At 41.0% G+C, this 13,034-nt stretch overlaps 2 protein-coding genes across 11 annotated transcripts in view; one reads left to right on the top strand and one right to left on the bottom strand.

Moving 5' to 3' along the window:
- The window catches only part of lrba (LPS-responsive vesicle trafficking, beach and anchor containing), a 187,996-nt gene extending 186,458 nt beyond the window's left edge, over positions 1–1,538 (top strand). For all 4 annotated transcript variants that reach the window (XM_061057010.1, XM_061057019.1, XM_061057038.1 and 1 more), the window contains one exon: positions 72–1,538. In XM_061057010.1, coding sequence (XP_060912993.1) covers positions 72–162 — 91 coding nt within the window. In that variant the 3' untranslated portion in view covers positions 163–1,538. The remainder of the gene's footprint in view (positions 1–71) is intronic.
- A 97-nt stretch (positions 1,539–1,635) lies between these two features.
- The window catches only part of dclk2a (doublecortin-like kinase 2a), a 42,568-nt gene continuing 31,169 nt past the window's right edge, over positions 1,636–13,034 (bottom strand). For 3 of the 7 annotated variants that reach the window (XM_061057127.1, XM_061057110.1, XM_061057094.1), the window contains exons 8-17: positions 12,507–12,609; positions 11,616–11,673; positions 11,101–11,220; positions 10,867–11,013; positions 10,655–10,788; positions 9,875–9,952; positions 9,297–9,393; positions 8,293–8,373; positions 8,024–8,137; positions 1,636–4,832 (exon numbers count right to left, since the gene is read on the bottom strand). In XM_061057127.1, coding sequence (XP_060913110.1) covers positions 3,819–4,832; positions 8,024–8,137; positions 8,293–8,373; positions 9,297–9,393; positions 9,875–9,952; positions 10,655–10,788; positions 10,867–11,013; positions 11,101–11,220; positions 11,616–11,673; positions 12,507–12,609 — 1,946 coding nt within the window. In that variant the 3' untranslated portion in view covers positions 1,636–3,818. Of the gene's footprint in view, positions 4,833–5,411; positions 5,425–7,209; positions 7,340–8,023; positions 8,138–8,292; positions 8,374–9,296; positions 9,394–9,874; positions 9,953–10,654; positions 10,789–10,866; positions 11,014–11,100; positions 11,221–11,615; positions 11,674–12,506; positions 12,610–13,034 lie in introns of all 7 variants that reach the window. The other 4 variants (XM_061057119.1, XM_061057102.1, XM_061057135.1 and 1 more) reach the window with 3 other exon arrangements.

Consider the following 13,034-nt stretch of genomic DNA (forward strand, 5'->3'; position numbering starts at 1 on the left):
TTCCACAAAGTAAATAAAAGTTAACAGCAAATATAACCAACTTCACCATCCTTCCTCTTACCTGTCCTCAGGTGCATCATAACCGGCATGGCGTCTGGAAGCATTGTGCTCTTCTACAACGACTTCAACAGATGGCACCACGAGTACCAGACCAGGTACTGAACCGACCACGGCAGCACCCCGACTGACTGACTGACTGACGATGATAAAAACTGAACTCTTTAAAGTGTGAACTCTTAACAAAAGACACTACGCTGTCTAAATCCTGAATGTATCTCATTGAAAAAAGAAAAAAAATATAAACGTGTCCTCTTAAAGTCACAACTATTTTTAAAAAGGGCATTGCTATATTTTGTAGATCAGATAGAACGTTTTCATATAAATCATAGGGGTGGGGGTTACTGTTATTGTCGGTTACAAACAAATCTATTTTTAGCTGTAAGAGTCTATTTTCATCTCCTCTGGGGGAAAGAAACAGGGTCTGTGGGGAGCTAGTGATAAACCTTTTGACTTCAAAATCCAAATATTTGTGTACTTTAGGCTGAGTGATTTTTTTTTCTTTCTCTTGTAGGTGTGTATGTGGGGAATAATTCTAATTGTTAAGCTATCATTCACTTGATTTCTGCCGTTTTGGCAACAAAGCTTTTTCCATTTTTTTTTGGCTGGTAGATATGAAATGTTTGAATAAATGTTAAATGTATTGGACAGAAGGATAAGCAAAGAGGGAATATACGTATATACATATATAAATAACTATATATTCTGTTTAAATGTAGTCATCCGTATTTAAAGTTTCCACCCCCCTGTACCTCTGTGCTTGTTAAGAGATTGCAGTTCAGTGCATGACTCGTATGAAACATATCAGACCTGTCGCATTATCATTGAGTTCTTTTAACATTAAAAACATGACCTTATACTTACGCTCTGTGATGATGAAGATTAGCATAGGCAGGAGAAGAAGTCAGGAAAATGATGTCAAGGATTTCTTTCTCCTTTTATATTTACATTTCTTTCATAAATGACTGAATAAGCAAACAGTAAAATCTTATTTTCTGACAGTTCGAGAAACATGAAGAAGAGTGCTAATTAGTCACTACATAAAAAATGAAATCATGTCTTCGTAACTCAAGCAGAGGCCGGCTCTTCATCTTTAAAGTCTTCTTTGAGTGCTGTCTCCAGAGCAGCTGACAGCAGCGCGAGATGTGCAATGAAAGGAAGGACTTTATTCCAGTCTATGATTCACTCTCTTTTTGTTTCAGCACAGAGGTCTAAATCACGGGATGAGCGATCATGTTCAGACGTGATCGAGCACTAAAACGGCATAGCGACATATATACCTTTGGTCCGCAGTAAAAGAAATGTCCACATGTAACTGATTTTGAGGGAAGCATTCCTTTGAAGTTTGCGCTTTGATGATGTGGTGTGAATCTCCACATATAAAATAAACTGCTGTTATGTATCAACCAATATTTTTGCAATCATTTTGGAGTGTTTTGTGTGCTGAGATCTGACAATAAAATTGAATTTTATAACTTCAATTTTCCTTTGAGTTGAGTGTTTTCTTTCATAAAGACTATATAGCCCCCTCTAGTGGCTAAAATCTGGTTGAACACAAATAATCACCACGAACGTGTCTTTTTTTTTATTGCATTTTTATTGTTTGCTGTACTGCTGTTTGAAAACAGTAAGAACATTAAAGCAGCCACTCTATGACTTATAAACCCCAAGTTTGACATGGATGAGATTCCTGTTTTAAAACAGACTTTTCATACAAATTTCCCTTTACAAACTGCTTATGAAAATCCACATTACTACATGTAGGAGAAGCTAAAGGACATTATGTACCAACTTGATTTGTGTGTTTGAGGGTTTCATCTTTCAGAGAGGCAGGAAGTGGGGAAAAGGAGTAAACATGCAGCTTTAAATTCCTGAATAGGTAAAGAGGCAGCAACTCAAGGAATTAGCCCTACTTGCACCAGCTGGGGTAAATGATGTGGGTAAACAGGAGTAAAATAATTATACAAATGGAGAAAATCCATTGTATTGGGGTGCAAAATGTGGAAACATTTTAAGTTTTAGCCAAGTCTGTATTGATAAAGGCATCTTTAAGCTATAAGCTGCAAGCTAGTGGTCAGGCACAAACCCGTCACCCTTAACAACACATTCATTCATAGAAATCCAACAGATCACAACAGTGTCTGTAATACTGGAGGAGCAGTGTTTACTAGTTTCATGCAAACCACACAGTTTGTTGTTGTTATTGACTGGTAAATGATGCTATTTGCTATCATGTCTGTTGGATCTATTTTACTATTTTAGCAGTTACGGCTGCTCGGACACACAGAGCCAAAAACAAACCTTCAAGTTTCAGGTGGACAGCTAAGGTTCTTCACACTATGTACAAAGTTTTCACATCAAAGAATACATACAGGGTGGAGTGTGACTAAATGTGTAAGCATGCCTCAGTTACAGTGGGTGAACAAAATATTCTACCAAATGAATTCATGAATAAGAAAGGCAATGTCAAAGGGTTACGTTTACTAATAAACACAACATGGTGTTGACATGCTGAGACTCTTTGTTTAATTAGCTCAGGTATTTCATAATAAGCTCACCAAAGATGATATCCGTAGGGCCCTCGACAAAATAACTACAAGAGCTTTCTGCTACTTTGCTAATTGCACTTTTTGATAGATGTCTCGAGATAATGTTTGTTGTGAATTGGTGTGGTACAAATAAAGATTGATTGGTTGATGAAAGAAACAAAAGGTATATTTTGTTGCTGTTATATTTTAAACTAAAAATCCTTCAAGCTCCACAAAGAAAAGATACCAAAAAGGAAAGTCACCCTTAATGTACAGCACTATTGGCGCCACTTTCTACGAAATCAAAGCTCAGGGCTCATCTTAACTTAATAATAATGTTTTTTCTCTTGTTTGTTTTCATTTAGAATAGAAGGACAATTTTATATCTTAAGGCCTCTTCATGTTTTTAAATAAAACGATTTTAATCTTTGGTTTTCATGGCCAAGAAATGAGAAATAGGCTTTTTTTTTTTTTTTTTTTTTTTTTTAATAAAGGGGGCCTTAATAGAAAGAAAATGAACAGGTCACTTGCCAAAAACACCACCACCACCCCGACCCCCTTTTTTGTATTTTGGTAGAAAGACCAGTTAGAATGATTATTGCCGTCAAAGTAATTTGTCTGAAGTGCTTTGGCAGATGTAACTGCTATTTTGTCCACCCACTGTACTGGTATGTTGTAACAATTAATATAATCTTAAATTCAACATTTTATATGCCGTCTCCATCGGGATTAGCTGAGAAAACACTGGTAGTGGTTAGAGTTAGTTAACACTACAGGTAGCTAGGCTAGCAAGCTGAGATGTTTGATATGCTGAAATACTCCCATCATGAACTCACTGTTTCTTTGATAAAGCAGGAGGAGTTTGTGTGTGTGTGTGTGTGTGTGATGAATTACTATTTACAAAACAAATAGGCAGTCAAAGAAGGAGAATAAGTTAAAGAAATCATTCACAGTAACATGACTTACAAAGACAAACCACTCAGAACAGTGATATATTCAGTTCTCCACATCCTCCATTACTAATAAATACAAACATGTATACAGTCGACAAAGTCAGAGAAAATGCCTTGAATCCTCCGTCTCTGAAAATGAGTTGGATGAGAATAAAAGAAAACATGGACGCAGCGGTCTCTGGCTCAGTTTACAGCTACTGGAAATGCTAAAGATGTGTTTTTCTAATTCACACATGTAAGGTCAGGAGCGAGAGGAGTGATTTGGCTGCAGAAGTATCGTTTAAAACTGCTCCATGAGCTCTTCATCGAGGAGATGACTGGGAGAGGGAGGAGTGGTGGATCTAGGAGGTGTAGAGGGAGGAGAGGGGAACAGCATTGGGTGGATGGAAGAGGGGGAGGCGGGTTCTCGATTGGCCGAGGAGGACAGAGGGAAGAATACAACAGGTTCCACTGGGGAAAGTAGGGAGGGGGATGCTTGTTTAGTGGGAGAGGAACATGGGGACGTCTCCTCTTTGGTAGGAGACGATGGGGTTTGTTTGGTGGGAGGGGACAGAGGAGATGGCAGACATTTCACTGGAGAAAGAGAGTATGGTTTGTTGGGAGATGAGGGAGAATCTGAAGCTGATTTGGAGGGGGAAAAGGGGGCAGAAGGACAAGCTGGTTTTGTAGAAGGGGAAGAAGAAGATGGAGATGTTGTGGAGGGAGAAGGAGGAGGAGAAGCGGACGTGGAAGGAGAAAAGGGGGGAGAGTGAGAGGTTGGTTTGGTTGGAGAAGAGGGAGGAGAAAGAGAAGCAGGCTTGGTGGGAAAATTTGAAGAAAGACGAGCTTGATTTGTAGGAGAAGAGGAGATTGGGTCTCCTTTGGTTGGAGATGATGAGGAATGATGGGAGGAAGGTGTGGAGGGAGTTGTGTGCATAAAAAGCTCAGGAGGAGTAGAGGGCGATGGAGGCTCCAGAGATAGGTAAGGAGCAGAGAAGGGTGAGGTTTGTAATTCAGGAAGAGGGGACACAGGCAAAGAGGTGATGGGGAAGGTTTCAGCAGAAGGTAAAGGGGAGAAAGGAAGTGAACCGATGGGAGCAGAAGGATTCTCAGGTGCGTCGAGAGGAGCGGTCTCGGTGGCAGGTATTGGTTCTTTGGAGTGCGACGCTGGTTCAGGGAGAGAAGCTGGTCCTGACTTTGGTAGGGGTGCAGTTGGGCCTTTCTTGCCGGCTGACGATGGTGAACACGGCTTGTTTTGGGGTCCTGGAAGATGACCGTTGGTGAGCTGGAGGGTCTCCTTATCTAGAGCTGTGTTCTAACAAAACAGACAGACAGAAAGACCCTCAGCGCTGACCTCTGAAGTTCATAAACCAACTCTCGAAGCAGAGAAAGGACAGATATTGTAACTCAGTGGACACTGAATTTAGGGGACCCATTTTAAAAACTGTTGATGAGGGATTTAGCTTTAAGAATCGACTACACGAGTATGTTTCACTACAATCAATAACTGCTGTGCTGACCTACAGTAGTTTAGTATTTTTGATGATCTCTACGAATGAACAGCAAACGTGATGCTAATGGGGATGGACACAAGTAGTGGAAGGACATATGAACAAAAGGACAGAATTCTTGGCACAGTCACAGACCCCACGAGAAGGAAACAGAGATCATCAGAGCTTATCTATGAGCAGAAAAAGGGCAAATGTTGGAGGAGACTTTCACTTTGTCATTAAACACAGATACATGCAGGGTGTGTTTTTTTTCTCTTGAGTAAAGCCAATTGATGTGATCTAAACATGGGACACAAATAGTAAAGGTCATGTTCCTCATTTGCCCTTGTGCTGATTCTCAGCAGCAGAGCAGACGAGGCGGAGCGTTCAGTGTTAGTACATACCGGTGCCTTGCAGCTAAATCAGAAGGGGGGCGTTATGCAGGGAGAGGGGAGAAGCAAAAAAAAGGGACAGAAACTAGTCTTACTCACAGCGTCACAAAAATATGTTCCAACATAACAAGCATGACGGCCAGTGGACAGTTGGTGTTCCAGCTCAGCGCCAGTCTGCGTTTTCAGATACTTTAACCGTAGTCCAAATCGAACTGACACGTTGCTTTTGAGAGCAATGATCGTGAATAGTAACAGTAAAACATAGAAACTTAAAAACTAAGCTATGCTACAGTTACATTCTTCTCAGTAGACTTCAATCTAAGGTACGATTTCAATTTATTAGCTTTAAATTACAACGCTTTGACTGATGACTTTTTGTTCTGTGACTCTGAGGATATGTGATGTATGTCCAGGACACTTTGGAAATGAGGTCTTTCTGGTTAAAGACAATTTAAATGAAAGAAAAATAAAACAAGGCTGGTAATATTCTGTATCTTTCTAATTATCAGCAAAACGTATGACTTCAACCAATAGTCTTCACTTATATATATTATAATATGGTTTGTTCCTCTGTGCTATAGGCTCTATTTTAAAAGACAAACTGTTGCACTGGATCTCATGTTCGTTAAATAACAAACACTGAAATCATTTGAATCAGTCCCACTTACACCATCCTGCTACTTTTTGATAAATTACTAATATGTAGCCTGCAATAAAATAACATTCTTTTGAAGTTAGTTTATTTTTCTGTAATGATTTTTATTGATCAAAGTCTCCTGTTTTACTCTGAGTAAATACTCACATGCTCTTTTTATTTTATTTTGGATATAAAAAATTGGAAAACTGTTTCCTTTTTTTTTTAAAAGTGTTTTGTTCAATAAAATATAGAGAAAAATATTCCTATGAAACAACCAAATTGATCCCGATCGGGTGTCGTTTCCTCAGAACAGAAAAGGTATCTTCTTAGTCATCTTAGAAAAATGTTTTATTTTTATTTTTATTTTTTTATCAAAATGTATATTGGGTTACCATTGTTACAGATTTAAGTCGTATTGTACCTGAATGGACTGGTGCTGAGAGTCAATAGACAGTGAATAGATGTAGATGAACTAAAGACATTAACAAAAAGAAAAACGCAGAAAAACGTCAGCCTTATCTTAAAATGTGCATCGGACTCTTCTTTGCAGGGCCATTCAGCCACATTGGTTTGCTTCCATCTCTGCAAGTTGAAACCTTCAGAATTGTTTTCTCTATGTTTTCCACAAGGTGGCACCAGAGTACCATTAACCGTGAACCATGCTAGGCACCAACTACATTTGATTTGAAGGAGGCATATTCTCTAAAACAAAAATGACTCCTGGCAGAGAGGGAAGCAACACAACACTGCTCTTGCATTAGTTTAAAATAGCATTGTTAACATGCTTAATAACTTCTTCAAATATGTGATTAAACAAACATCCTCCAAAACACAAGAAGATAATTTACACACACCATAAAAAAAAGTTTGTGTTTGATACAAATGTAATGAAATGTGAGTGAAGGAAGCAGAATAATGAGGGGTGATTTCAGGACAGAGTGCATGTTGTGTTAGCGATGTCCACATCAGTTGATCATTGTTAGCAGTTACTGCAGCTGGTTGGCCAGAGGAGTTGGGCAGGGGGCCTGAGAAAGAAACAGGAAGGGAAGAGAAGGAAGGGAAAGCAAAAGGAGGGAGGTGGGAGGAAAAGGGAGGGTGAGGGGAAGGGAGATGGCTGGAGAGGAAGAAGGCCGGCAGGATGAATGGGGGTTGGGGGATGTATGAAGTGTGTACCAAGCTCTCGGCTCCAGGCGTCCCCTGTGGTCCTGGGTCGAGTGTGAGGGAGGGGTGAAGAAGAGGATGGAGGAAGAGGATGGAGAGGAGGTGGAGGAGGAGGAGGCCAGGGCCGAGCTTACACCTCAAACTGTCAAATGAGATTTAAAACAAATAAATGAGGATCTTCACGGGAGGGATCGAATCAGATCTCTCGTGAGAGGACCCCCCTCCCTTTTCCTGCTTTCAGCTCTGATGTACAGTATAGCCTGAAGTGAAAGGGCTGATGGTTAATGTGACCTGATGACACGAGGAGAGGCGGGGATGTTGAACTGTACAACAGGAAGTGACGCCACAGGGGGGCTTGAAAGAGACAGGAAGGAAGGATGTGACCACTAAGGTTATGACTTCTTCTGCCCCCCGCTGATCTTTCCATCTCTAAAATCTCGTCAGACATGTTTACAGTAACACAAGATGTTTTTCTGCGGCCTCTTGGATGATGAGTTCAGCCAGATATTTTTGGGGCATATGATTCACAAAAAAAGTGAATTAGAAAGGGCTCAGTTTTCCGTATTTGGGTCAGACATTCCCCACCATGCAGTGAGTGTTTGGAAAAGAGCCTGACATGTCCAAGCTGTTCAGGACACCTCTATGATTGCTGTTAAATCCCTGTCAACCCCTCAGTTTACAATACCATCGAGGGCACAAGATTATTCTCTTCAATGTCTAAAAAATAAAGAATATCAACAAAAAAAATCTGCAGCACATCTGCAGTCAAGATACTGATGATATTTGGTAAATCATGAGTGTTTTGTGAATGATTCTTGGTGCTTACCATGATGACAGACACCCCAGCTGTGGTGTTGTTGTACTTAGGCGCAGTGTCAAAGTGTGTCTTCAGTTTACCTGTGACCTCCATCTTCATGTTGTTCTCCATGACTGTGTCATCCTAGCACACACCCACACACACACACACAGATGAGGCGGAGTGGCTCGATGGGTTTCGCACACAAATATTTCTCCGGTTTGTACGAGTAATAGCAAAACACCATATTTGGAGGTTGTGGGACATGCAAATATAGACAAAGCAGTGCTGTGAGATACCGTGACCCAGGGGTGGGAGAGGATGTCTTGCGCGGTGTATCGGGCCTCAGCGTTGACGGTCAGCATCTTTCCAATCAGCTCCTGCAACAAAACAAAAGATGCAGTAATCTAGATCAGCACTTTTGGATTTCTTGCTGATGTTTTAGTTTTACACATAACTGTTTGATGTAACACTATTCATTGCACTGAAAAGGATCATGAGGCATTTTTTCATACGCCTTTAGGGCAGCTTTTTTTGTGCTTAAATGGGCAAACATTTCTCGATAATAATATTGTATTAGCAACAGCTACCCACATACAGTATGCAACCTGCAGTTAAGGGCTGGCAGTAGTATTTCCTGTTTCTAGTTATGTGATGTATATACGATAAGTATAATATCATCACTAATCTTTTAGTTAGTGGACTTCTGAGCGTATCCACTGTTGAGAGCTGAGCAGGTAGCGCACAGTAGTTTAGTCACATTTTCTTCCGTGAAACCGGTGGTGTTAAAATAAGAGATATTGAACTACAAAAGCCATGAGCTGGTATCATGTATCGCGTGTTCTTGCAGGTCAAATCCAGCCTTTGTTAAATGTCATCCTGCACAGCTACATCCATGCAACTTGTTTCATGCCGAGTGTCTCAAAGTGTGCACTCTTCCAAAGTGACAGGGCCTCTGTAACAGCACTGACTTTAATTAGCAGTCTGGTGTTGCATGCTGAGCACGAGCTGTCACCTTAATACATGACATTAATTTAGAGGGCGGGAGGAGGTCCTGTGTCCTTCGGCCGACAGCAGTCATTAAATGGGTGGGAATTATGTGGGTTCACAGGTAGTGTGTTATTTTAAACTGGAACGTTTGGACCTCACTGCTCTTAGTTTAGTAGTGTTTAAACTATTTTACAGCTGTGTCAGGAGGTTAGGATCAGACTATGCATTGGTTTGTGTTATTCTGAGGAAATGATCCATAGTGTCTTCAAAAGTGATATGACTGGACATGTGTTGTTTTGTGTGTGGCACTAACCTTGGCTGAGTCAGTGATGTTGTCCCAGTAAGGACTGGGAAAGTCAAGCCGTCCCAGAAGGATCTGGTCAAACAGATCCTCTTGCAGGTTACTCTCACTGCATGGGAAGAAAACCAGACACTCAGCGAACACATGTTCAGTACTCTAATACAGCAACACATATCATACATCGACACTACGTGTACTGCACTTTGCGTAAATATAAACAGCCTTTTGCAGTATACTTTAATTATGTGGTTATAATAGTCGCATTTACTGCTATAGATTAAACATGGATTTCTAAATGTAGTAAAATCCTTCCAAGGCTATGACTGCAGGCTGGCAATCTTTATCAACTACTACAGGAACTGTGAGTCGATGTAGCAACAGAAAGTCAACAGTCTTAAAAAGTGACAAATAATGTGGAGGGATCCTTTTTCATTTTGTCTGTGTCAGATAACTTCTATGTATTGTTTTTTTTAAACCACAGGATATCTTTAGTATTTCAAACCACATGATGACTTTAGTATTTGATCTTCAGATTGTTTGAGTTCAATCCTAGGCTTTACTGAACGATACATAAACTCAGGATAAGTTACCTTCTAAATGGAGGGAAGCCACACAGCAGGATGTAGGTGATGACACCTGCAGCCCAGATGTCAACCTTCAGACCGTAGCTGTGGAAGAGGCGACACGCGGACACAGCAAAGGTCAGTTAAGAATACACTTCAGCTTGTTAGTGGATCAATCCAGATCCCTGACACAAAACAATGAAACAATGTACAATGTTTCCACATTTTGTAAGGAAAAACTTTATCAATGTTTTTTTAATGATATCAAAAGTTCACACACCAAAGCAATAGGTGAAGTCACATCTATACTGTTGTTGTTTTTTTTACTCAGTAAAACACAAAAACTCCCTTTTTGCCAGCTAGATATGAGAATAAATTGTGAGGTGTGATTACCTTAGATAAGCTTTGAATCACAGTTTTATGTCTGTTTGCCGTTCTTCATGTCTCACACAGTTTCTTTGTTTGCAACCTGTTTCTGATTAATCAAAAATATCACTAAATTGGCACCAATAATTCTGAGGGCAGCTGATAGCTAGCTTGTGCTTAATCTGACTGCAAATGAAAATGGTAAGAAAGCAAGCCAATAAAACCTGCATGCTGAGTGAGAAGGCATCACATACACACAGGATCATTTACTGCTATAAATGTTTACTGGGAACGCTCATTTCACCTTAACGCTAAAAAAGCACAGCCCTATTGCAGGTCCCCTTTGTAAACTACAACTGTACATAGAACAGATGTTTCTACTCACACCGACTTACAAATCAATGAAAACAAGCATGTTAAAGGAAGTGAAATATGACTTACCCACACTCAGAGATTATTTCTGGAGCCACGTATGTAGGTGTACCACACACAGTATACAAAGGTCCCTCCACCACTGTGGCAAGACCAAAGTCCCCGAGTTTCAGTGACTTGGTGCCATCTGGATACTCAAACACCTAACAGAAAATGCATGCTTCGTAAACCCTTAGCTACTGTATGATTTGATCAAAAATCGGTGCGAGTGTGAGACATACCAGCAGGTTCTCAGGTTTGATGTCTCTGTGGACAATGCTCATGCTGTGCAGGTACTTCAGAGCTGCAGCCAGATTGTACACCATGACAGTGGCGTCTCTCTCTGTGTACTTGGCCGAGGAGGTGATGGCATCGAATAAATCCCCTCCCTGTGTCAACATCAAAGTAAAGCGGTTAAACATGAAACTGCACTAAGACACGAGGATTGTGTTCTCCCCCATTAGCCTCTAGTGTACCTTGACAAGCTCCATCACCAGGTAGAGCTCAGAGGACGTGTCCACCTCCTCTACCAACATGATGATGTTGGGATGTTTGACTCTCCGTAGCACAGCGACCTCATTTTCTATGAGATGCTCCTGGAAACACGCCAAAGCATATAATCTAAGTGAGTACACAGGCTTTTGCACAGAGGCCATTATGCTAATAAAAAGACGCTGCATTGTTGACTCAATCTGAAGTGGTGTCATGGGTGTGTGATTCAGCGTGTGTCATTGTCTGAGTGTGAAAGTGTGACGAGAACTAGAGTAAGGTAATGAATTAAACATCACTAGCCTAATGTAACTGTGTGGGATATACAGGTGATCCTGTGGTGTGTGTGGTGTAGTAAATAATGCACAGTGGAACGCCAACATGTGACCCTCCCTAAGGAGTGCGCCACTGTGTCTGAAGGCAACATACACAGAAAGACAGAAAGAGGAAGAGGTAGAGGCAATGTGATGAAGAGGAGGAAAAAAAAAAGACAGAGCTAGACCTTTCCACTGCACTTGGCCTTGTCGATGATCTTTAGTGCAAATTCTTTTCCCGTGGACCTGAAGAGAAACGGCGCAATTAGAGAGAGCAATAAAAACAGCACTGACTCTGCAACTTTGTCTATAATACAGATCAAGTGCTCACAAGAGAGCTGCAGTTACAGTGAGCAGGAGCACGGCCACGGGGTTTATTGGAAACCTATGTTGGCCGTAATAGTCAGGATTATAGAGGTAAGAAGAAAAAGAAGGCAGAATCTGAGACCACCCACTTTAAGAGTAACCTAAGAGTGTTTTTTTTACTTCCATCTCAGGTTGAAAGTTTCAGGTTTGACCTCAAGCAGCTAATGGAGGTGGTGAAGCTCTGTTTCACCTGTAATCACATTTAACAGTGATGTCATACAGACACACTCTGGAGGTCACTTCTACATCCATTGTGTTCTGTACATATACAGATGTAGAATATATAGTCTTCATATCTGTGGTACATTCTGAAAGGTCATTGTGTTTACTTTGTATACTTTCATTTGTTTACATGATAATCCACAGGGAACCTTTCAGTACTTTCCATGATGGCGCATCAGATTATAAGGACACACACACTTCACCTCCTCGGATCATCATCACCCCCATTGTCTTCCTGAGCGGTGTGTTGACTTAGAGATTAAAAGGCTAATGAAGTGAATTCACCGCTGGGTTTAATCCATGGGATATTTCTGTCTCCACAATGCCCTGTCGTCAGGACTTAGAAAGCCTGATGGAGCCGTTACAGCATGTGATGCGGTAACCGCTTATCATTTAGACTCACAATGCAGCAGGCTGCTGTGTGATCACTGCAGACAGCTGCCAGCTGTTCATTCAACATTCCTAGTGTGATTGAATTTGTTTTCACCGACCTCTCCACGCACTCTTTGACCACAGCAAAGTTGCCATCCCCGATAACCTTGCCAATCTTGTATTTTTCAGAGATGGTGGAAGCAGGCAGGTTGCCATTAACTGCTGAGGAGAGACAGAGGTTACAGAAGGACGCAGACAAGATTTTCTGTTTCATAAAACTACAGAAGCTCTGGCAGATAGTCAACAAGTTCTCAGACTGAATTATGAGACCACACACTGTGAAACAACATCACACACAAACTGCAAGATGCACAGGGGACTCTACTTATCCTCATGTAGTGAGCAATATTAGAACACATGCAAACATAAAATCATTTAGTTTCAGTAAGTACCAGCTAACACAGTGGGGGAATATTCCACTTATCCTCCACGAGGCCTACTCTGCAAAAGATTTGTTTGGTAAGCAAATTCTGAAATGTGCCCTGATTGGATCATTTTAATGTGGCAGTAAATGTCAACCCCATGCACTGAAGGTAAGGGAGTCTGTGCAAAAGTGTTTACTGAGTTTGCAGAGGACACGGAGAGGA

Source organism: Labrus mixtus, chromosome 2, assembly GCF_963584025.1.
Source record: "Labrus mixtus chromosome 2, fLabMix1.1, whole genome shotgun sequence".
NCBI lineage: Eukaryota > Metazoa > Chordata > Actinopteri > Labriformes > Labridae > Labrus > Labrus mixtus.